General features: G+C 32.4%; 1 protein-coding gene across 5 annotated transcripts in view; it reads right to left on the reverse strand.

The window, feature by feature from the left end:
- Window positions 1–26,017, reverse strand: part of LOC139499081 (NPC intracellular cholesterol transporter 1-like) — a 50,124-nt gene extending 24,107 nt beyond the window's left edge. For 3 of the 5 annotated variants that reach the window (XR_011658096.1, XR_011658098.1, XM_071287752.1), the window contains exons 1-15: window positions 25,879–26,009; window positions 22,571–22,724; window positions 19,275–20,337; window positions 18,458–18,590; window positions 16,594–16,826; window positions 13,264–13,364; window positions 12,416–12,579; window positions 11,563–11,700; window positions 10,862–11,044; window positions 6,855–6,969; window positions 5,498–5,625; window positions 3,827–3,961; window positions 3,036–3,125; window positions 1,720–1,910; window positions 1,030–1,151 (exon numbers count right to left, since the gene is read on the reverse strand). Coding sequence is in view for 2 of the 5 variants with exons in the window: in XM_071287752.1 (XP_071143853.1) it covers window positions 1,030–1,151; window positions 1,720–1,910; window positions 3,036–3,125; window positions 3,827–3,961; window positions 5,498–5,625; window positions 6,855–6,969; window positions 10,862–11,044; window positions 11,563–11,700; window positions 12,416–12,579; window positions 13,264–13,364; window positions 16,594–16,826; window positions 18,458–18,590; window positions 19,275–20,337; window positions 22,571–22,724; window positions 25,879–25,941 (3,013 nt within the window). In the remaining 3 variants the exon portion in view is untranslated. Of the gene's footprint in view, window positions 1–1,029; window positions 1,152–1,719; window positions 1,911–3,035; window positions 3,126–3,606; window positions 3,662–3,826; window positions 3,962–5,497; window positions 5,626–6,854; window positions 6,970–10,861; window positions 11,045–11,562; window positions 11,701–12,415; window positions 12,580–13,263; window positions 13,365–16,593; window positions 16,827–18,457; window positions 18,591–19,274; window positions 20,338–22,570; window positions 22,725–25,878 lie in introns of all 5 variants that reach the window. The other 2 variants (XM_071287753.1, XR_011658097.1) reach the window with 2 other exon arrangements.
- Between the last annotated feature and the right edge of the window lie 608 nt (window positions 26,018–26,625).

A 26,625-nucleotide genomic window follows, 5' to 3' on the forward strand; every position in this document is an offset into this window, starting at 1 on the left:
AAACAAAGTTTAATTTGGACTCAATTTGGACCAACTTGAAAACTGGGCCAATAATCAAAAATCTAAGTACATTTTTAGATTCAGCATATCAAAGAACCCCAAGGATTCAATTTTTGTCAAAATCAAACTAAGTTTAATTTTGGACCCTTTGGACCTTAATGTAGACCAATTTGAAAACGGGACCAAAAACTAAGAATCTACATACACAGTTAGATTCGGCATATCAAAGAACCCCAATTATTCAATTTTTGATGAAATCAAACTAAGTTCAATTTTGGTCCCTTTGGGCCCCTTATTCCTAAACTGTTGGGACCAAAACTTCCAAAATCAAACACAACCTTCCTTTAGTGGTCATAAACCTTGTGTTTAAATTTCATAGATTTCTATTCACTTAAACTAAAGTTATGGTGCAAAAACCAAGAATAATGCTTACTTGGGCCCCTTTTTGGCCCCTACTTCCTAAACTGTTCAGATCACATCTCTCAAAATCAATATCAACCTTCCTTTTGTGGTCATAAACCTTGTGTTTAAATTTCATTGATTTCTATTTACTTAAACTAAAGTTATTGTGCGAAAACCAAGAATAATGCTTATTTGGGCCCTTTTTTGGCCCCTTATTCCTAAACTGTTAGAACCAAAACTCCCAAAATCAATCCCAACCTTCCTTTTGTGGTCATAAACCTTATGTCAAAATTCATAGATTTCTATTTACTTAAACTTAAGTTATTGTGCGAAAACCAAGAAAATGCTTATTTGGGCCCTTTTTGGCCCCTAATTCCTAAAATGTTGGGATCAAAACTCCCAAAATCAATCCCAACCTTCCTTTTGTGGTCATAAACCTTGAGTTAAAATTTCATAGATTTCTATTCACTTTTACTAAAGTTAGAGTGCGAAAACTAAAAGTATTCGGACGACGACGACGCAGAAGACGACGCCAACGTGATAGCAATATACGACGAAAAATTTAAATTTTTGCGGTCGTATCAAAAATGTAGAATAGACAAGACTGAATTCTATTATGATACTAACCTACTGTAGCAGGACAGAAAGTACCATTAGGGAACAGTCTACAACAGGGAGGACTTCCTCCTGGAGCCAACCAATCAAAGAAGTCATCTAGCCAGGAAGAAGTAGGCTGGGCTATATATGTACTGAAAATGAGGTTTGAAATTGGTATTTTTAATCAGTTTAATACATTCATATAAATACTTTAAGTCGTGAAAGTTGACTACAAATCAAATTAAATCAAGACTTTGTACTAATTTTGCTTGTAACCCTTTCTAGTCCATTACAAAGCAATTTAATTTCACGATTTTCAAATTAACTTGATGTTGTTTAATAAGCAATGATAAGGAAAGATCCAAGTTTTAGATAGTCACGTTATTTCTTCTTAATGGAAAAGCTGCAAAAATAAATCATTTGCGCAAATACGTCGGTTAACAAGTAGTTCCAACATAATGACTTTATTCTTGCTTTAAATTTCATATTAGCATAATTTCTCATATTTCCAAGGTAGAAAATTTCCTGATGGTTTTTTTCTTATTCTATTTACCAGCCACTAGACTTCTATTTCATAGTATCCTGCCAGTTTTCTGTGTAAGATATCGTGGATTAGATTCCAACAAACAAGACATGAATCAGACATTTTAAATTACTACAATACTATTTCCTTTCTAAAATAGATGTATACTAAGATTATGTAAGATTAATTATACTTACTAGTTAGCTAATTTACTGGCAGTATAGATCTGACCGACCAGTGAGTCCTGAGGACAGCCATTACCTCCACACAGAGCATTCTGTCCTTGCTGTGTTGTGTAATCATGTCCTTCTCTCACAACAAAGTATACAGGTGCACCCACGTGCAGGTACGTAGACTCATTTCCAAAATATCTCAGTACATAAGAATCCTAGAAGTAAAAATATCAACAAATTTGTAAAACAAGAATGGGCTCACTTAAATATCTCAAAAAATGAGTCATAGAAGTCAAAATATCAACAAATGTGTAAAAAAACTTTACTGTGAAATTAAACAACAGAATTGACGACTTACTTTTTTTTAGGCTAAAAATTACAAAATCATTTGGTAAATTAAAATTTCTGACCAACATAAATTTTACATTTTTACATATAAAAAATAAGGAAGTGTGCACATGGTATGATTGCCAATGTGACAACTATTCACCAAGACAAAAGGAAAGTTTTATCAACTGTAGGTCACAATACATCCTTCAACAATGAGCAGAACATATCTGTATATTCATCTATAAAAGACCTCAATAAAGCAAAATGTGAAAAAAATTAGAGGACACAACCAATAGACTTTCATGACTAAACATCAAACAAATTCTCAAATTTCGCTGTGTTTTGTGGCAATAAGCATTGGGTATAAGTTTCATGGCTGTGTTTTGTGGCAATAAGCATTGTGTATAAGTTTCATGGCTGTGTTTTGTGGCAATAAGCATTGTGTATAAGTTTCATGGCTGTGTTTTGTGGTAATAAGCATTGTGTATAAGTTTCATGGCTGTGTTTTGTGGTAATAAGCATTGTGTATAAGTTTCATCGCTGTGTTTTGTGGCAATAAGCATTGTGTATAAGTTTCATCGCTGTGTTTTGCGGTAATAAGCATTGTGTATAAGTTTCATACAATTTGGTTGAGGATAACTTAAGTTAGAGAACAGAAACCAATTTGAGGACCAACAGGCGTACATAAAGATGGACAAGGGTAGAAGTTAATGGCCCCTCCGCCAGGGCAGGATCATAAAAAATAAACATGACAGACAGTAATATAACCAATCTTGAAAACCTTGAATCTTTTAATCAAATTTCAAACTGAACAAATTTTGATGAAGGACACAAGGCAAAACCAGTAAAATCTAATGTCAGATGATACGACTGAAAATTTTGGTTCTATGATCATTTATTGTCAAGCAAATTTTTCTCTGGTAAAGTAAATATTTATTGTCTCCTAGACTAAATTCTAAAACCTAAGCAGACTAACTAAACAAGTTCTTTTCTGTAAATTCTATACCTACATCAGGCATTGAGAGTTTCTGGTCTAATCCTAATCCAATTTTATGTAGTACTGCTACACTCACAAAGAAATAGGCTGTAAACAAAAGCACCTGAAAAATAATAACAGAAATTATAATGAAACAAGAATGTGTCACTAGTACACAGATGCGCCATCCGCACTATCATTTTCTATGTTCAGTGGACCGTGAAAATGGTGGAAAATCTCTTATTTAGCATTAATATTAGAAAGATCATATCAAAGGGAACATGTGTACTAAGTTTCATGTTGATTGCAAAATATTCGGTCTTCTAAATCACAATTTCAGTCAATAAAAGGGAGATAATCTGTTTTTATTTTACATAATACATACCACTATTGGTCTGACATATTCCTTTAGGATAAATGGTGCTTAGAAATGTTTGAATAGATAAAAGAGCCCCCCAAAGGGAGATAATCCATTTGTTTCTATATAATACATACCACTATCGGTCTGACATATTCCTTTAGGATAAATGGTGCATAGAAATGTTTGAATAGATAAAAGAGCCACCCAAAGGGAGATAATCCATTTGTTTCTATATAATACATACCACTATTGGTCTGACATACTCCTTTAGGATAAATGGTGCATAGAAATGTTTGAACAGATAAAAGAGCCACCCAAAGGGAGATAATCCATTTGTTTCTATATAATACATACCACTATTGGTCTGACATATTCCTTTAGGATAAATGGTGCTTAGAAATGTTTGAATAGATAAAAGAGCCCCCCAAAGGGAGATAATCCATTTGTTTCTATATAATACATACCACTATCGGTCTGACATATTCCTTTAGAATAAATGGTGCATAGAAATGTTTGAATAGATAGAAGAGCCAGCCTTCGTGTTTCTCCTTCTTACTTCTTGGTGCTTTAATACAGCAACATGCATCAAATCTATCCCCCTTTAAAAAAAAAGAATAATAAATATTATACTGATGTGAATCTGGCCTTAGTATGAACTTTATTTATTTAAAACATATCAAGCACTGTAAGTTCTTATCTTTTTTTGCAATGTTATAAAAAATGCTACAAAAAAAGTTGAATCTTAAATTGGGTAACAATGAAAATCAAATATCAATTAGAAACAAGAGTGCACACGCTGAAATGTCTCGCCTTCTTTACTAATCATTGATATCATATTGATAGTTCTAAGTATAAAGCTTTATTAAGAACTGTCACATAAACTTAACATTAACCAAGATAACTAAACAAAGACCAATGAACCATGAAAATGAGGTCAAGGTCAGATGAACCATGCCAGGCAGACATATACAGCTAACAATGCTTCCATACAACAAACATAGTTGACCTATTACTTATAGTTTAAGAAAAATAGACCAAAACACAAAAAAACTTAACACTGAGCAATGAACCGTGAAATTGAGGTCGAGGTCAAATTAAACCTGCGAAACTGACATATAGATCATAAAATATTTCCATACACCAAATATAGTTGAGTTATGGCATATAGTATTAGATAAAAAGACCAAAACTCAAAAACTTAACTTTGACCACTCAACCATGAAAATGAGGTCAAGGTCAGATGACACCTGCCCGCTAGACATGTACACCTTACAATCATTCCATACAACAAATATAGTAGATCTATTGCATAAAGTATGAGAAAAACAGACCAAAACACAAAAACTTAACTATAACCACTCAACCATGAAAATGAGGTCAAGGTCAGATGACATCTGCCCGCTAGACATGTACACCTTACAATCATTCCATACAACAAATATAGTAGATCTATTGCATAAAGTATGAGAAAAACAGACCAAAACGCAAAAACTTAACTATAACCACTGAACCATGAAAATGAGGTCAAGGTCAAATGACACCTGCCAGTTGGACATGTACACCTTACAGTCCTTCCATACACCGAATATACTAGCCCTATTGCTTATAGTATCTGAGATATGGACTTGACCACCAAAACTTAACCTTGTTCACTGATCCATGAAATGAGGTCGAGGTCAAGTGAAAACTGTCTGACAGGCATGAGGACCTTGCAAGGTACGCACATACCAAATATAATTATCCTATTACTTATAATAAGAGAGAATTCAACATTACAAAAAATCTGAACTTTTTTTCAAGTGGTCACTGAACCATGAAAATGAGGTCAAGGACATTTGACATGTGACTGACCGAAACTTCCCTATCCCTATGTCAAGCTTTCTGCAACAAAAGTTGCAGGCTCGACAAAAAATCAATCAATCAATGAGAATTGGTATCCACAAAAAAAAATTAAGTAGTTAAAATATAGGAAAATGAAAATTTTCTTGAACACACATTTTTTATATTCATAAATTTTCTATAAAGAAAAAAAAATGCTGTACAAATTTTGAGCTAAAACTTCCATTTTAAATTACTTTTCTCCAATCTATAGTTTCACCAGGATAGCACAATAAACAAGAAAAGATAACTCTTACCTCCTGTCTTTTGGCATCAATCGTCATTAATGCAATAAATACTGTAATCTGTAACAGGAAGTCAATTAAAACAGCCAGAGCTGCATAAAGGGAGAAAACTCTTACTGCAGGCATGTTTGTCAGAGCACCTGTTTAATAAAATAAAAACAAATTTGCATACAAGTGTGAATAGGTCTATAAGCAACCCCCAATACACAACTCTGTCTAAATATATGTACTTCTAAGAAGATTCCCTCCGTTTCCACTAGTAACTGTGATCTTCAACTTATTGTATTGAACAGCAGAAGACAGAAACCTTCTTTCTTTAAAAGTTACAGATAATATCTAAGTTCTTGTTGGGTTTCCTTTTAACAGTTTGTGGAGAGTTGTCTCATTGGCCATCATACCACATTGCATTGCCTTTTTTATATTCACCACAGGTACATAATATATAATATTAGGTCAATGTCATAAAAATATGAAATGTTTTTGTAGTAGGCTAAGAAACTGGGGATGAGGGAGGTTTTACCCAATTTTGTGCAAAATACAAAAGAAGTTTATATTTTTTTGACATAGACCTAATATTATTTTATACTGCAAGTTAAATTAATCATTGATAGCTATTTAAAATGTAACACAAATTTCAGACTTATTTTCATCCCTTAATGAACCCTCCTGATTGTAGAAAAGAGATCCATGATGAAATTGACATTGCACAAAATACAGCTGTTACTACAGTGTAACCTGTCTAATAGGATGCCTGAGTGTTCAAACAATCCTGCTTTATACAACACAATTTTCTAGTTCAAAATATGCCTATCCTTGCAACATAAAGCCTAAGTCCCCCAGTGTGTAGGATAACGCAGCTTACACTGTATAATTAAGAAATAAACACCAGCTGAAGCAAGCCTCTGGGTGCAGGATTTTCTCACTGTGTTGAAGACCCATTGATGAATTTCGGCTGTTTTCTACTTTTTGGTCAGGTTGTTGTCTCTTTGACACATTCCCTATTTACATTCTTCATTTTATTTACAACTAGTTGCAGTATAAAGTATATTTCCCATGAAGAAAGCTAAACTACTTACGAAGACCTTATAAAGTATATATTACCCAGGAAGAAAGCTAACCCGTGTAAAATCACAATATATTCAAGCCCCCATGAATTATTTCTTAATTGCCCAGGAAGAAAGCTAAACTACCCACGAAGAGCTTATAAAGTATATATTACCCAGGAAGAAAGCTAAACTACCCACGAAGAGCTTATAAAGTATATATTACCCAGGAAGAAAGCTAAACTCCCCACGAAGAGCTTATAAAGTATATATTACCCAGGAAGAAAGCTAAACTACCCACGAAGAGCTTATAAAGTATATATTACCCAGAAAGAAAGCTATGGATTCTGCAGAACTAGTGAGTAACATGCTTGGCCCCACTCTTCCTACGATTCTACCGATCTGTTCTTCTAAACTTTCACCTGGTGGTCTGGTGTCTCGCTGTGAAAAACAATGAGATGACATTATAAATTATGTGGCGAAGAGCAAGGATTCTTCACACTGTAAATTCAGAAATTATTGCATGTATTTATTTTTACGAATATTTAAGGAATATAAATAATAAATCCAAGATCAATTATTTCGATTTCAGAAAAATCAGTGTAAAAATAATGTATTAGATATCAAAATGCAAGTTTTTCTTTTTGCAATCCTCACACAGTTGCATTATTTACATGAATAAAAACCTACAGAACAGTTTTGCATGCCTGTCATATGATAAATTAAACATAAAGTTTGACATAAAAACAAACTTTAATCTGATATTATAAGGGACAGATAGATCAAAAATTTGTAAGGGTTCCACAGGACCCAGTGTCTCACCTACTTTTACTGTTAATCGCAGGCTTAACAAAAATGAGGAAAAAAAAAAATAAAAATATTCCTCTTGATACTATCTTTTGATTGTAAGAAGCTTCTGTCCATGTTTGGTAAAATCCAGAATAGTTTATGAATCTAATAAATGTTTCAAAACTTTAAAAGCAGTCTGTATGTAATGTTAACTGGAAGCCCATTTATAATTAGTAAAATGCAGAAAAACAGGTACCAAATTTTCTTTCTAAATACTAGCTTATGATTATAAACAAGCCTCTGTCCAAGTTTGGTACATATCCATTACAGTTTAAGAAAGTAATTAAATTTTTTAAAACTTTAACCACAGAGTGAATGTAATGTTTTCTGGCAGAAAAAAATATGTCCATTTATAAGTAAAATATATATGGAAAAAAAAGATTTTTGTTTTTTTACTAAATTTACTTCTGGATACTATCTAATGATCATATACAAGCTTCTGTCCAAGTTTGGTACAAATCTAGGATAGTTAAAGAAAGTTATTAAAATTTAAAAAACTTTAACCGTAGTGAATGTAATGTTTCCTGGGAGAAAAACTAAGTCCATTTATAAGTAAAATACGGTAAAAATGATTTTTTTTTACAAAATTTACCTCTGGTTACTATCTTATGATCATAAACAAGCTTCTGTCCAAGTTTGGTATAAATCCAGGATGGTTTAAGAAAGTTATTAATTTTAATTTAAAATTTCAAAAACTTTACCCAGAGTGAATATTTGTGGATGCCGACGACGACAGAATGTAGGATCGCTATATCTCGCTTTTTCGACAAAAGTTGAAAGGCTCAACAAAAACAGACAGACAAACATACTGACAAATTAATGTATTCCAATATCATATGCAAGGCATAAATTACAATAATTTTTACAGAATTTGAGCTCAATTTTTGTGCCTTGAAACTGTTACAAATCAGTTTCATAAAAAAAAACCCAAAGAAATTAAAGAACCTTAGTGAGCGCACTCATATACCCCACACCCCCACATTGTCATTGGACAAAAAAAACCAACTGTAAGAAAATAAATTGAATCATAATTTCCTGTCGATATGCACATCTACATAATATGTCCTTATTATCTACAAAGTTTCATGAAATTCTGTTGTGTGGTTTCAGAGGATCGCGATGACAAACTGTTGCAGTAGTATATTGAAGCAAATAAAGGGGGGTAACTCCTAGAAAGAAAAAGGAATCATATTTAACTGTCGATATGCACATCTACATAGTATGTCCTTATTATCTAACCAGATGCTCCGCAGGGCGTAGCTTTATACGACCGCAGAGGTTGAACCCTGAACAGTTGGGGCAAGTATGGACACAACATTCAAGCTGGATTCAGCTCTAAATTTGGATTGTGATTAAATAGTTGACATAGCATAGGTTTCTGACACAGAATGAATGTGTTCTAATGAACTTAAAATTTTTGTTTTCTCTTAGAGCAATTCACTATGCTGTTGAATATTAATCCTCTCAAAAAAATGTTAGAAGAAATTTTCTTTTTTATTTATGAAATTTCAAATGAGAAAAATTGAACCCAATTTTTTTAATCACATTCCCCTTTCCCTTATTCCAAAACTAATCTCAATTAAAATTTCTAATGAAGTTTGCAACAATAACTACTCATTTAAATACATCATAAAATATTAAGATGTAAAAAAACTGCTTGTTATCACTGAATGGTAAAGATTATTTTAATTTATCAGTGGGTAGTAAAAAGTGAATATACATTGTATATTGTATATAACAAAGATTTAAGTTGATTCTGGACAAAGAAAGATAACTCCAATTAAAAAAAATATTGCTATTGCACAATATTTTGCAATTAGATATTTCTTGCTTACTATTCTGGACAAAGAAAGATAACTCTAATTAAAAAAAAAATTTGCTATTTCACAATATTGTGCAATTAGATATTTCTTGCCATTGCGCAATACTGTGCAATTGAAAAGACTTGCTATTGCACAATACTTAATATAATAATTTTGGATCCTGATTTGGACCAACTTGAAAACTGGGCCCATAATAAAAAATCTAAGTACATTTTTGGATTCAGCATATCAAAGAACCCCAAGATTTCAATTTTTGTTAAAATCAGACTAAGTTTAATTTTGGACCCTTTGGACTTTAGTGTAGACCAATTTGAAAACAGGACCAAAAATGAAGAATCTACATACACAGTTAGATTTGGTATATCAAAGAACCCCATTTATTCAATTTTTGATGAAATCAAACAAAGTTTAATTTTGGACCCCGATTTGGACCAACTTGAAAACTGGGCCAATAATCAAGAATCTAAGTACATTTTTAGATTCAGCATATCAAAGAACCTAACTGATTCATTTTTTGTCAAAATCAAACTAAGTTTAATTTTGGACCCTTTGGACCTTAATGTAGACCAATTTGAAAACGGGACCAAAGGTTAAGAATCTACATACACAGTCATGACAGTTAGATTCGGCATATCAAAGAACCCCAATTATTCAATTTTGATGAAATCAAGCAAAGTTTAATTTTGGACCCTTTGGGCCCCTTATTCTGTTGGGACCAAAACTCCCAAAATCAATACCAACCTTCCTTTTATGGTCATAAACCTTGTGTTTAAATTTCATAGATTTCTATTTACTTATACTAACGTTATGGTGCGAAAACCAAGAAAAATGCTTATTTGGGTCCCTTTTTGGCCCCTAATTCCTAAACTGTTGGGACCTAAACTCCCAAAATCAATACCAACCTTCCTTTTGTAGTCATTAACATTGTGTTTAAATTTCATTGATTTCTATTTACTTAAACTAAAGTTATTGTGCGAAAACCAAGAATAATGCTTATTTGGGCCCTTTTTTGGCCCCTAATTCCTAAACTGTTGAAACCAAAACTCCCAAAATCAATCCCAACCGTTCTTTTGTGGTCATAAACCTTGTGTCAAAATTTCATAGATTTCTATTAACTTAAACTAAAGTTATAGTGCGAAAACCAAGAAAATGCTTATTTGGGCCCTTTTTGGCCCCTAATTCCTAAAATGTTGGGACCAAAACTCCCAAAATCAATACCAACCTTCCTTTTGTGGTCATAAACCTTGTGTTAAAATTTCATAGATTTCCATTCACTTTTACTAAAGTTAGAGTGCGAAAACTAAAAGTATTCGGAGGCAGGACGACGACGACGACGACGACGACGACGACGACGCCAACGTGATAGCAATATACGACGAAAATTTTTTCAAATTTTGCGGTCGTATAAAAAGGTTTTATGAAATTCTGTTGTGTGGTTTCAGAAATTTAGAGGAGTTGCGCTGACAGGAAAAGGACTGATGGACAGACGGGTCAAAGACATTATACCCTATAATAAAAGCCTTTTCCTGTAAAATATGAACATGGATAGAGTTATCTCACTTCAATTAATTCCTTAGTCAGTATTTGCAGACTGGACTTATTATCATCTCTATCAAAAAGACCTAGACCTAATTAAATACATCAAGTCAGTTAAAACTTACCTGATAGGCCTGGACTAAAATAAAGATGTTGTCCACACCAACAGCCAGGACTAAAAATGGTACAACTTCTATGATGATAAGTGTTGCTGGTATTCCAAAGTAACTATAGGTCCCCAGGGAGGCAGCTACTGACAATAGTACAATTAATACTCCGGATAGTCCTAATGTTATCTTGGAATCAATCTGAAAATAAAATCAATTTAGCAATGGAGAAAAAACAAATACTGCTATAAAATTATTCAATCTTTTAATCTAACTGCACAACATAGCAGATATAATATGGAAATCTTTTTTTAACTGTTTTAGTATTTTCCAAAGGGAGATAATTATTGATGACAAGATTTTTTTCTGTTTACGACATTGTTTTGTAGCCTGCATAACATATAGCAAATACAATGTGGAAATCATTTTTAACAGTTTTGGTATTTTTCAAAGGGAGATAATTATCAACGACAAGATTTCTTCTGCTTTTTATTTCTGTTTTGCAGGCTGTACTACACATTATATACTTATTTAAAGGGCGACAACTGTTGATAAACACAAAAGTCAGTGGTCATGTTTCTAACAGAAATGAGTGTTGTTTATATAACTTTATCAATAATGACCATTTGCCTCTGTGTGCAGGGCAGGAGTTTCTCATTGTGTTGTAGACAAATGTAGCATACTGAAATATTGTTGTTTGTCACATAACTTATACCTACCAGTAGTTTTTGTGGATTTTCACAAGTCCCATACTGTCCAAGAGTTATTGTTATGTACCCAAACATAATCAGGTAGCTAGCCAAAACTGTCCAAATATCAGAGCTACTTTCTCTGTTTATTTCATCTTCGATTGATCGCTAAAAACAAAATTGTTCATTAAAATGTATGCATTTGTGTAATCTAATTATGATTTTGTATGTTTCAATCATTTATAAAAGTGAAATAATGAATAATAATTCATTTTTAGCAGCTTATTTGGTTCAATTTTGTGAAAATGACCAAAGAAAAATCAGTAATTATTCACTTGCAAGTGATAAATTCAACCTCATTGAATCCATATTCATGTGTTCTTCAATTACCCCCAGTACCTTTATATTGGTTGTGCATGTTTTAGTTGTGTTCAGCCATTAATTGAAAAATACCTGTTCATTTTAACTCTGGGGAATAATTGTCTCATTGCAATCGTACCACATCTTCTTATGATTTTATATTAGAAATTCACCTGGGGTCAATAACATGCCGAATAATTAAATACAATTCAATTACGTTGATTTTTAAATGTTATTAGTAACATCTACATTACATATTTTGCTATGTACTGTGAAGGTACTTTAATTCATGGGTATCAGTTTTCGTAGATTTTTTAAATTTCCTTATAATTAGGTCAAGGATATTATTAGACCATTTTAGTTTTAAATGGAAATTTTACATTTCTTTGGGAATTTGAATTGTTGTTGGAAATTTTTTTTTGATGAAAGAGAATTGATCATAGAGAAGCTGTTGAAGTTGTATTATCTGGCTTCCGCAGGTCGTAGAATGACCTTGGCAAAAAACAATATACCAAAGTCATACCTCTGTGTTAAAGGCAATCGTCATGTTCGGACCATTTTGTCTGGTCTTCATGAAATCTATAAGGACTTTCTCCCACGCCATAGCTTTTTCATTGTCTTCATCTTTAAGGTGGTTGTTGACTAGAAAAGTGATGACAAATGCTGTCGAGTCTTGATAATTTAAACCTGTAATAGAAAACTTATAACTTAGTACTGCGACAGAAGATCTTCAAAAGAGGGGCAACAGATATCAGAGGGACATTCAAATTTATGTTAAATAAGATTACTGTGACTTGGTTTTTACTAGTAATATCACAATTATTTATTTAATTTGACAAGCTAGATGTATATTCCTTATTTTATTAAAGCAGTTGACACAACTTCTTCAATTCCCATATTGAAACAAGTACTGTAGATCCATTATCATTTTTTGGATGCCAATTTTCATGTTTTTCGTGGGTACAGGCAAACCAAGAATTTAAATATTCAACAAATTGCAAATTATCTATAGGCTTGTAAGCAGACTTTGATAAAACCACGAAATTGAATATCCACAAAAACAGGGGCGGATCCAGCCATTTAAAAAAGGGGGGGTTCGTAACCCAGGACAAAGGGGGGGTTCCAATTACATGTCCCCATTCAAATGCATTGATCGTCCAAAAAAAGGGGGGGTTCCAATCCCAGGAACCCCTCCTCTGGATCCGCGCCTGAAAAATACAGGCATTTGTCAATCCACACAAACAGTTACAGACTTTACATAGTATTTTTTTCCCCCTGAAATAAGTAAATAGGTGTGCTGATGTTTATGTGCATGATTTCTATCCGACTCAGCTCAAATGTTAAGGATCTTCTTTCCTAATTAATACAAACCATCAAATCCTCCCATGGCTACCCATGGAAATATAGGAGCAGAATTAGTGGCCAGACATGAAATATTCAATCCAACTGTATCTTGTGTAGAAGCTGGGGCACTGAAAGGGAAAAGGGAAATATACATACAAAAATAAATTTTATTGGTACTATATTAGATATATCTATAATACTAAAATTACGAGGTTCAATTTGTCAGCCGTCATCACGTAAAAACGATGAATCAAAGAATTCAACTTTATATATAACTAATATAGTACAATGGTGTTGATTAAAAATTACACCATTCTAGGCCCTTTTGTTTTCCACGTAATTAATATTGCCTAATTATGAAGTTCCGGATCGAGTCCGACACCGATACCAATAGTATATTCACCTGTTACCTATTACCTTATCTGTACCTTCCGCATCAGACAGGCGCACCACCAAACAGTGTATTTAGAATTTTGCTGTATACTGTTGAGTAAAAAATATTCCATTCCAGGCCCTTTTGTTTTCAAAATTATTAATATTACCAATAATTGATAGGTTCCAGGTCGACGGGTTCAAACAGAAAGATTTTGAAAGCAGAGAAAACTGTGCACCTTATACATGTTATAATCGGCATGACTTTATCAGATGACAATACCAATACTAAAATAAGGCATACCTATAGTTATATATCAGTCACGGACCCGCGATATCACGGGTGTGTTCTAGTCTATTCAATTTTCATAGATTATTGTTGATCCTCTCAAAGAGATTGATTTTCTCACTTGAGGTGGTATGGTAAAATGTGTGAAAAACAATCGAGTTCAGATGACCAATGATAATCTGTTAATCGATATTTGACAATAATATACAAATATAGCCTTTGTATGAGGTCGATACAAGGATATATTGATCTGAAAGAAGTATATTGACTGAGGTCGATATATCCTGTATTGACCTCATACAAAGGCTATATTTCTTATATTATTAATTTCGGACCCTATTTGTATCAAAATCGTCATTTGATTTTGTTGGAATTTTATAGATATCATATTGACTCCTTGACAATAACAAAATATTAGTTGTTATTTCAATTACTTTTTTTGTTTGTTTGTCATCTTATGTATTTGAAGATTTTTTTCGTCAAATAATTGATCACAGATATCATTTGTTTCAAAATGTTTCAGATCGTTTAACAGTATCCTAAAATTCATTACATGAAGTCGTAAAGTATATCGGTTTTTATATATTCTAAAAATAACCGTGCAATATGCTTTTTGCTATCCGCCATTTTCTCTCTACCGTCAAAAATATAGTTCAACATGTGACTATCCCATAACGAATCAAATTTGTTAAAATATACGAATTAATAATATTATTTCATATCACTCTACTGTTCTGAGAAAGGAATTTATCAGTCAATAAGATCAAAGGAAAATTTAGAAAAATAGCGATAAACAAATATTAATATAAATCTCAAAATCAACACTGCAATAAAATTAAAACCTTTCTGTTGATACTATGAGGAGAGTGATTGTATTCATGGTGCCATGGCTATATCCAGCCATGCAAGATGGTCTAGAGATGGCCCAAGACCACAATTAATGAACCTGCTTTTTGTTGTCCACGAATATAGTTCCCTTTAATTTTATCGGACCACAGATGAATTATCACATTGTGATTGGTTAAATGCCGTCACGTGGTGACCCCCTATGAGACCATATGGGGTTAGTAAGTTTCATATGGGGTTCATGACGCGTTAATGGCGACGTCATCTATTAATGTTGTTGTGTTTCATTGTTTATTTTTCAATAAAACGCCGCAGAAAAAGACCAGCATCCGATAAATTCGTTATACGGTTAACTACTGACCCCCTACGGATCCATAGAGGGTGAAAAAAATTCATAGGGGACTCAGCCTCCGGCCTCACCCCCTATGGATTTTACTAACCCTCTATGGATCCGTATGGGGTCAGTAGCGAACCATATAACTTATAATAGTGTATTTTTTCTTTATTTTTTTCTTTCCCTTTCTCATACATTTCTTAGTTTTTCAGGGGTGGAAATGAAAGAAGAGAGCTAAAATAAACTTTTGGATGTTTTATTTTAACTGATTTTGATAAGGAAAGAGTGATTCTGCAAGGTGCAAAAAGATAATATTTACACTTTTCGGAACATCTCTTGACTTGTGTATTGGGCAAATCTGTATAACTTAAACATGCAATTTTTCTGAAAATCGCATATATTTTTGGACTTGAACTGTACATTACACACACAAAAAATTAGACAAAAAGAATAGGCAATTTTTTTTTATGCGACAAAACGTTATAAAGAACTGATAGAGGAATTAATTGTGGTCTCTTCTTTCGGTATTTTTCATTCTTTAGGCCATTTAATTTCTTTATATATTTTTTGAAAATGATTCTCTATTCTTTGTTAATCAGTACACCATTACTATAAGGTCTTTTTTGGGGCTCTATTTGCCACATCTTGGTTTCAAAAGTTGACTGCTCCATAAAAGTGACAGCATAATAAAAATTTACAAGTTGAAGCAAACATCATTTTTAGGGCCCTTTATAACTTGCTGTTTTGTGTGAGCCAAGGCTCTGTGCTGAAGACTGTACTTTGACCTATAATGGTCGACATTTACAGATTGTGACTTGGATGGAGTTGTCTCATTGGCACTCACACTGCATCTTCTTACATCTAATGACTTATTTTCATAAACTTATATTTAATGATTTATTTTCATATAACTTATATTTAATGATTTATTTTCATATAAATTGTATCGGAAAGTTAACCTACCCGACACAGAAATGGAAATGGTCATGGTCATTTGCCTTTACAAAACCATCCATCTGGAGTCTTTGAAACTTTGTCCTACCCTCCCACATACATTTAATGGAATAGCTCTGATTTGTATTGGAAACCTGACCTACCTAACACAGAAATGGAAACGATCAAGGTACAAGGTAAACTTTGTCCTACTCTCCCACATACATTTTAATGGAATAGCCCTGATTTGTATTGGAAACCTGACTTACCTAACACAGAAATGGAAACGATCAAGGTACAAGGTAAACTTTGTCCTACTCTCCCACATACATTTAATGGAATAGCCCTGATTTGTATTGGAAACCTGACTTACCTAACACAGAAATGGAAACGATCAAGGTACAAGGTAAACTTTGTCCTACTCTCCCACATACATTTTAATGGAATAGCCCTGATTTGTATTGGAAACCTGACTTACCTAACACAGAAATGGAAACGATCAAGGTACAAGGTAAACTTTGTCCTACCTTCCCACATACATTTAAATGGAATAGCCCTGATTTGTATTGGAAACCTGACCTACCTAACACAGAACTTGAAATGATCAAGGTAATCTGCCTTGACAAACCATCCATCAGGAGTCATGGCTACTTTGTCAATATTTTCATGACTTTTCTGCCAATATTCTAACACACTTTCTGTTGTACAGTTGTTATTGTCTGGAGCGAGCGGCTTGAAACAGATATCTTTAAGTCCAACTGTTTCACCTTTGTAGGTTGCTGTTAAGTTTTCTATTTCAAGTTGAAGATCCAAAAGCTAAAAAAATAATCATGTATACATGTTATATTAGCACTGTAATTTCAAAAAATATTTGCATGCACTTGTCAGTGCAATTGTAATGATTGTTGAAAAAATGCAGTTTCAAGATCTGATGCATACAAATAATGCTTATACAAAATGTAAGTTATTTTATTACCATTAAACCTATAACTGGTTGTACCAGAGACAAAATGGACACAAATTGAAAGGAAGTGCAAAATCTCACTTGGCATTTTAGTTCAGGTGAGCTACAAATGAACAAGTGTGCTAACAATCACTATACATTCAAATCTTCACTAATCATGCTACATATATACCGTATAGCAGGTTATTTTTTCAGGTATAAATTTCACAATTTTCATCAAATTAGGTATACAAAATATTTTGGCGGTTGTTTTCTTTTTGGCGGATTCAAAACTTTTATCAATATATACCTTTGCATGTGCACTTCTAAAATGGCAGAATTTATTTTAGTGATTTTTTTCTATCCGTGAAAATAAGCAAAAATTTATACCCTGCAAAAATAACCTGCTATACAGTATTTCAAAAGCAATTTACAACCAATCAAAAGACTGCAATTAAATGATTGATTGGTGTTTATGCTAATATAAACACTATTGTTCTATTTTATGGCAATCGGTTTTCATTGGTGAAAGAAGACTGGTGAGAACTACTGATATTTGGAAGGTAAACTGACAAAACAGATTTGTACTTCTTTTAAACTGAGTTTTACCATGTTTACTGTGCATATTGCTGTATGTTTATTTATTCTACATAGGCTAGAGGTAAAAGGGGATGGTTGAGATCTCACAAAACATGTTTAACCCTGCCACATTTTTGCGTCTGTTCCATGTCAGGAGCCTTCGCTCTTTGTTAGCTAGGATTTTTTTTTTAATTGTAGTTTATTTAGAGGTTAATGTGATTGAAGTAGGCCACGTGGCCATTGAAGCCGCCTTACGGTATGTAAAAACATAGAAGTACAGACAGCAAATGTGACAATTCAATCGTTCCTGGATTCTTATGATCAAACAAAGAAGTATAGTTGGTAAATGAGACGATAGATCCTGGATTCTTATGTTTAACTTTGAACCTACCATATGTAAAAACTCCTTATCAAACAAAGAAGTATAGTTGGTAAATGAGACGATAGATCCTGGATTCTTATGTTTAACTTTGAACCTACCATATGTAAAAACTCCTTATCAAACAAAGAAGTATAGTTGGTAAATGAGACGATAGATCCTGGATTCTTATGTTTAACTTTGAACCTACCATATGTAAAAACTCCTTATCAAACAAAGAAGTATAGTTGGTAAATGAGACGATAGATCCTGGATTCTTATGTTTAACTTTGAACCTACCATATGTAAAAACTCCTTATCAAACAAAGAAGTATAGTTGGTAAATGAGACGATAGATCCTGGATTCTTATGTTTAACTTTGAACCTACCATATGTAAAAACTCCTTATCAAACAAAGAAGTATAGTTGGTAAATGAGACGATAGATCCTGGATTCTTATGTTTAACTTTGAACCTACCATATGTAAAAACTCCTTATCAAACAAAGAAGTATAGTTGGTAAATGAGACGATAGATCCTGGATTCTTATGTTTAACTTTGAACCTACCATATGTAAAAACTCCTTATCAAACAAAGAAGTATAGTCGGTAAATGAGACGATAGATCCTGGATTCTTATGTTTAACTATTGTATTATTGTTTGGTCTGGTCACAATCAGTTGTTCAGTTCTGTAGAATGGCCTGTTTAAAACATAAATTTGTTAATAAGTTGTTATTCTATGTTTATATATATGGAAAGACACTCTCAAAAGCAAGCTAGCCTCATAACTTCTACAGCTTCTAAATGTTCTAAGAGCAAATAAATGGTTCCAGTTACCCCACCAACCCTAGTCTATAACCTGACCCCAGAGGAAAGTTAATAGATGTTTTTGAAGAAAAGCAAGGAATGGAGCGTAATCTTTCAATAACATTTAACACTTATTTGCTGTTGAGTACCACAAAAAGAAATCATTTGAATAATCAGCATACAACAAACAACAATAATTTTTCATGTAGGGGTCTTTTATAGCGACTTTACCGTATGGGCTTTTCTCATTATCGAAGGCTATATGGTTGCCTATAATTGCTTACAATGCCTTCATTTTAACTTTGTTGGATAGCTGTCTAATTGGCAATTGTACCACAAATCCACAACATCTTTTAAAAAAAATTACCATCAAAGTTATTTTGAAGGTCATTAAATAAGTTTAGTATCCACTCAGATAACTCTACCAGCTTGTCCTGCTAGAATGTGTTGATTCACTTGAAATGAATTATTGCATTTATTTAATCAACTTGTGTTTAATGCATGTTGGAATGTAAATGAATCAAAGATACATAACTGAATCAAGAAACTCATATATACAAGGTTAAAAAAATCCTTACCCAAAATGGGAATCGAAGTAGTCCTTCTCTGTGCGTGCCCTGCTGTTCTTAGCAGACCAAAGTTCTACTGGGTTGGTTGTGACCTTGAAAAAGTATAGTCCTGCTGACAAGGCTCCAGCGATTAGTACACCAAGTACTATAACAATTACAGGATGTCGTGCTACAAATAACCCCCATGTTAGAAATATGTTCCTCAAAAATTTCTCAACGCCAGCTCCAATTTTTTCTAAACAGTTAATATCCTTTTCCTCGACAAGTGGCGCTGACAATTTTTTTTTCCTTGATTGGCCATGTCCATTTATACTTCCAGTTCTACCAGCAGGTCTTTCTTCTATACTATCATACTTCTTTTGTTTGATTCCAAAAGCATTCCGATGTATAATATTGTAACACAATCCGTAAGTTCCAAAAAACAATACGAAAATAATGTACAATATACACATAACAAAGTACCAGGCATCAAAGCCTAAGATGGTCGCTGGTTTGGGAGGTTTTGGGAAAGGTGGCATCGGAGCACAGCTAAGCGTACAATCTTGACAACTACAAGCAGACTTGTTAAGTGCAGTTTCATTACAAAGAGACGTAGAAACATCCATGGGATAAAATGTCGTATTTGTTGTATTCGGAGTTATTGGTGTATTGGTTATATTAAAGTTGATATCAAAAGGGGTGTGTCCATTAGTTGTATCTCCCATGTATTGTAGCCAGTTCTTAATAGTGCACTGATCAGCAGGATGGCCACAGAAAACTGTGATCGCTCGTTCATTAGCACTCGGCATCTGTACACTCTTACAGGAATTAAACATACCATTAGCATAGGAGTGTGTAATGAAATAGTCTATTTTTGTAATTTGTGTTTTGTTTTTGTTAGTTGGCACTGGTTCGGTTTTAACGTTGTATACGTAATTGCTCTGGTTCTTTGAGCAAGTCTGGTAACAGTACAAGTTGAGAAAGTTGCGGTAACAGGAAGGACATCGTAGGAAGAACTGTTGTGGCAGTCCCATATTCTTCTGAATAGTAATCAGCTGATCTGTGTCACAGCATGTGTAGGTATCACCTTTTTCTGTAAAAATAAAAACATTTTTTTCATTGAAACATATTGATAATATTGAAGTATCTATGACAGGTTTCATCTAATAATTTTGTAGTATCATTGAGCATGTAGTATCTTATAATTTCGAGATTTCCATGACAAATTTGCTTCAAATAATTTAGAAGTATCATAGTCAAGGGAGACAGATTTATATAAGAGCAATGCTCTTTTTTCTTAACACAATGTACCAATTATTGAATTATTTTGTATTTATGTCTTTACCATTGTTTACCCTTGTAGCTATAAATGCTATATATATATTTAATGATTTCTTTAAGGCCAATTAAAATTAATTGGTAGATATTCATCCCCGTCCGCCCCTCTGAAATCGTCCCGCCCCGATTTTTGTTATTTTGAAAAATTTTCAATTTCCGGATTTGTTCATCTCCGTTTCCGGTAACCGTCAAAAATTGTGTTGCCTTCCAAAATTCCTGTTTCAAATTTTGAAATAAAAATTAAAAAATAAAATCCTCCCACCCGCCCAATTTTTTTCAAAAATTTGGATGAAAATCTACTAATTAATTTTAGTTGGCCTAATAAAATATGTTAACAGTACATGTCAGTCAGGGGTACTACTTATTCAAGTAATTTTTATTTACTTGAAGAAGTAAAAAAAATATACAATATAAGCAACTTTTGTAGGCTACTTAACCAAGTGAATTTTTTTACTTGTATAAGTTAAAAAAAAAGGCTTAGTTATGTCCCTTAGACATTCAGTATTTTTTACTTGTATAATAATATTAATTCACTTATAGGGTCTTTGCATCGGAACTAAACACATTTATTTAAAAACAGTTGTTGGCATGACACAGGTTATGTTCTTCTCATATATTTTATGATAGTATGATACTAAACCCCTGAGGGATTGTGCCTGATATTCATATGATGAAGACATAATCTTTCAATCAGTTTAATTGAGGTCTTGAGCTGGCATGTCAGCTAACTGCTAGTAGTCTGTTGTTATTTATGTACTATTGTCATTTTATTTATTATGTGCGTATTGTTATGCGTTTACTTTTCTACATTGGCTAGAGGTATAGGGGGAGGGTTGAGTCTCATAAACATGTTTAACCCGGCGCAATTTTGCGCCTGTCCCAAGTCAGGAGCCTCCATTATCACTGTACAAGTATACATATTTTCTAAGGAGCCAGCTGAAGGACACTTAAGGGTACAGGAGTTTCTCGCTACATTGAAGACCCATTGGTGGCCTTCGGCTGTTGTCTGCTCTATGGTCGGGTTGTTGTCGCTTTGACACATTCCCCATTTCCTTTCTCAATTTTATCCTTTCTTCTTTTCTTGAATTCTGAAGATTTCTTTGCTTTAATAGAATTTTAAATTGTGTACCATTTGCAGATGTCATTACTAATCATTTTAGTGTAATCTCATGGACAATGAAAATTCCATTTGTCTTTTATCTTCTGACATAACACTGCTCATTTACAAGCCCCAAAGGAGCAATTTTTGAAGGCCTTGCACAAATAAACAAGATCTTTGCTCAATCAGTTTCTTTGTTGAATTAATGAGATGAAACATTGAACTTTAATAAAAAAAAATTGAGCAAACCTGGGAAAAATTATTAAAGACATGACCTTACATCTCAAAACTTGAGGATTTTTGTGGGATTGTAAGAAAAATTTATTTATACAAAAGTCAAGTAAATTTAACCAGAATTTCCCAGGAACTAAATGGCAAATTGGTACAATAAGTTTATGTGGTTTCAGATCTATGCAAAGACTAAAATGAAAAAATAATTACAAAGTGCAAGTAAATTTTTCAGAAAATTAAGGGGAGATTATTCAAACATTATTTATTTACTTATATGTGTATATTTTTTTTTACTTCTTCAAGTAAATAAAATTAACTTGTACAAGTAGTACCCCTGACTGCATGTATAGCAAATTTGCTTTTTATAATTTTGAAGTATTATCATGATCATAGACAATTTGATTATTAATGATTTTTAAGTATCCATGACCAATTAGCATCTTATAACTTTGAAGTATGCATGTCCAGTTTGCATTAGTATGTCCAAAAAAAATCCTGTCCAACAATGTTTACACGAAAAAGTACAAAATGAAGTATAAACATGATATATATGTATATCATATATCTATTGAGTGTCAGAGTGGATCTTTAAATTGTTCATTACTATAAGATACTGTTAATTCATGAGTTTTTAAAAAGATAATTGCATTTTTTATACCCTCAAGTAAATCTGGACAATAAGTTTTGAGAATTTTTAATCCTGTCTCGTTTGTTAAAGGTTTAGCTGGCCCTGTATACAAACAGTTGTATTTCCCCGTTGGTGAGTCACCACATTCACCATACCACGAACAATATCCATCCTTCCCATGAACCTGCAAGTAAAAATAACACATTTTAAAACACATACATGACATATGAACATGAACCTGCAAGTAAAAAATTAACACATTTTAAAACATACTTTCATATATATGAACATGAATCTGCAAGTAAAATTAACAACCTCTACATACTTTCACAGAGATGTCATATCTCTTGCACGTAAAAGACACCCTTGTAGAATTTAGAAAAAAACCAGCAGGCTAATTAATGCCGCTACAAGGCAGCACTCACAACCACAAGGTGGAAAGGGATTAATATAAGTTGAACTAGTTTGTTTACCAATCCACCATGTCCACTATAAATAAATATGTTTAAACTAAACAGGTACCGGGAACCTGCAACATTTGTGCAATTTAAGTAAAATGAACAAACTCTAATTATCACATGTAAACATGAACCGGCAAGTAAAATTAAAACACTTTATAACAGTTGATTGATTAATTGATTTTTGAAAGGGTGTGAAAGTGTAATATATTTTATTCATAGAAAATACTTAAATCATGACTACGGTAAGGTACATAGAAACAAAATTTGTTCATGGATATAAAATGAATGTAGAGATACAGCACATGTACAGTATCTTAAATTAAATTTTGAAAGTATGCAGTCAATAACCAATGACACAAATTAATCATTTGTTAATGAATGAAGGTCTTGTCAAAGGTTATGTGTACATACTTTGTAAAACTATATAAGCATGCATGATAAAAAATATGATAAAGAACATGAATTTAAATAGGACTATTCAATGAAAAAAAATATATGACTTGAACAAAACTATTTTTGCTTATATACAACTATTTCCTGCATTAGAATATTCATGCTGTCTTCGGCAATAGTTTTTTTTAACATTATGTAGTTATGTTTACTTTATAGTATAAATGCATGAAATGTGAATTAATTAAACCAGTGTACAGATGACACACATAGACATGATAGATAAGATGTATTTCTTACATAAAACAGTGTCAAATTAAAAAAATATATGTACAAGGAACTTTTAAAAAATCTCTTACATTTGATTTAAATATAATATAAGTTCTATATTTTAACCTTCCAATGTAAACAATAGAGTGTTATGAATTTTATCAGGAAAAGGTGAATCTCTGATTTATTTGTTTACATAGGTGTGATAACAGTAGTACACTATTATCAAATATCTATAGTATTTATACAATGTTATAAGTACTTGTTTTGAAATAAGAGAAAATTGAATTTGTATTCCAAAAACTTAATATACATGTAGTCATGGTAGTAGTGATGTAGTTTATTTTTCATTTTTATTTTATATGTACATGTATTATCATGACATGCATGATTATAGCTCAAGTCTAATTAGTTTTTATAGCAATGTATAGAGAGACAAAATATTCTTTTTTATTAATTTATTTTCAAACACCATTCTACATGATCTAGGTTGGAGTATAGTTATATATCTAATCATTTATTTTTTATGTAATGTATCTTTAAAATTACTGTATATGCTTGGAAAGTTGCCCTTTAATTGGAATAGATAAATATTCTTATTTTAACATGTTTAATACTTATTCATACATACAAAACCATCGTGTTAAATGTTTACATAAAATGCATGATACGTGTATAAAAGGGGGGAAACCAGATTCGATACGACAAGCCTTTATGTAACATGTGTAAGAAAACAACCTATTTATTAAGTTCTACCAGTCCATAGTTTTTTTTTCTTCTAAATTGTGTATTTCATGTTAGGTAATTCATGATTTTCATGATTTTGAGAACAAAATGTGATAGATTACTGACTTGATGGTCATGTCTTTATTTTATAGCAAAACATATTGGGATCAATGTTGACATGCAGCTTAAATAAGATTGATTAATTGTTGGTTGCTTATATAATGTCCAGTAACAAAAAAAAATCATGCAGTAGCACATTTAGGACAATAGCAACTTAAATAAGATTTTGATTAAAATATGCAGTCAATATCCAATGAAAGCTTTGCCAAGGTTAACTTAAGTGTACATCAAAATAGACATGATGGATATCATATAAACTTGATAAAAAACATGTTAGAGCAATGTTTTGTAAATAAGTACCACCAAGCTTTCAATTTGGGCAATTAATAGCATGATTAGGGGGGAAATTAACCATTTTTTGTACATGACAAAAATAATTGGAAAACAGTAAACTTTCCTCCAAAATTAAGCTAATTATACATTTGATTTTACTTCCTTCGGAAGCTCTTACAGAATGCAAGGATAGACTACCACAGATTATTTATATAATCCAGAGTCGGTAATACATTGTAACATGAATATAGCTATAGTCTATTTACATTCAAAAATATTGTACTGATCTAACAATGTATATATTTTTAATGATATGAGTTGTCTATAAGTTACAATTTATAGGGTTTGATGTTGTACAAGTCTGCAATGGAACGAGTTGACCATGTTGACGTGGTACAAATTTGCAATGGTATGAGTTTAATTTCATTCAAGAGTTAATATATCTTTATTCTGTTTGGTCTTTAACTGATTACTTTAAAAGATAATATACACTGTTACGCTTATTGTGGGCCATAACTGGACATCACAAAAGTTCCCGTAAAATGAATGTCATTATAGAAATTTATATCTTATGGCATAAATGCCGAAATGGAAAAGTGATCGTTGTATGACGTCAAAAGTTCAAGCTGGACAGATTCTTGAGTCAAGCTGGACAGATTTTGAAATAGTGATAAAGTGATTTAGGGAGCTACCATTTGATTTTTATGGGGGGGGGGGGGGGGGGCTAGGATGAAATTTGAAAAAAATAGACAGGACAGGAGTTTCGAGTAAAAAAAAAGGCAGGATGAGACACTTACAAAAAAAAAAAGTCAGGACGACAATTTATGTAAAAAAAAGTCTGGATAAACTAAAAAAAAAGGCAGGACCGAACAGAGTGAAAAATAAAAAGGCAGGACAGAGATTACAGCTAAAAAAAAATGCAGGATAAAATTTTTCATCCTAGCCCCCCCATAAAAATCAAATGGTAGCTCCCTTAGTGAAAACAGTTCTTCAAACATAATTTTGTCAAATATTTGTCTCTTCTTGTGTCAAATAACTCATCTCATGTCATGATCTGGCCTCTTACTGACAATTTTCTATTATGTTAAAAAGTATTACCATATAATAATTGCTTAATACCACAGATATTAAGAATAGTAAAAAATCTCTCTTCATTTTCATGGCTCACTATTCCTGTTGTTATTTTGCCGTCGTCAGATATGGGCTGATCATGTGAGTCAACCAAGATTACAAATTCAACAAAACGAATTACAAACATTTATTTATCAAAATTGTTTTTGTTTTATAAAAAAAATCTCTATTTAGACGTTGATGGCGTAATATATAACCTTTATGCGCTTAAAGTAAAAAAATAAAGAAATAAATCAGATTCGTTTCATTTTTTCTTACTTTTGATTCTGAAAAATGGCTTACCAATATGGACAGGTACTTCCTGTTTTATTTTTCCCTTAAAAACTTATTTATTTCTAATTTAAATCGCATATATGAACACAGATATGTCATGATGATCAAAACACGCCATTTGGAACAAAAAAATCATCTTGTATGATAGATGAATTTTTTTAAAGGCTTCTAAACTATTGCTTCGTTTCAGGTCTGACCAAAAACCTACAAAAACCACAAACAGGGTTGGCACCACTCATGTAATAATATGTATTATAACTATTTCCCAAATATTCTTAAATGATTGCCAATGAGACAATACCACCATAGATCAAATGCAACAATCAGGTGCAGACACACCGCTAACAATAGTCAACACAGCTATAAGTTAACTATAACATGTATAAGTGGGTCTCATTGGAGTCTAAGCGTGACACCGGATTGCCGATTTTTAGTAAGCAT

This window comes from Mytilus edulis, chromosome 12, assembly GCF_963676685.1.
Source record: "Mytilus edulis chromosome 12, xbMytEdul2.2, whole genome shotgun sequence".
NCBI classification, from domain to species: Eukaryota; Metazoa; Mollusca; class Bivalvia; order Mytilida; family Mytilidae; genus Mytilus; species Mytilus edulis.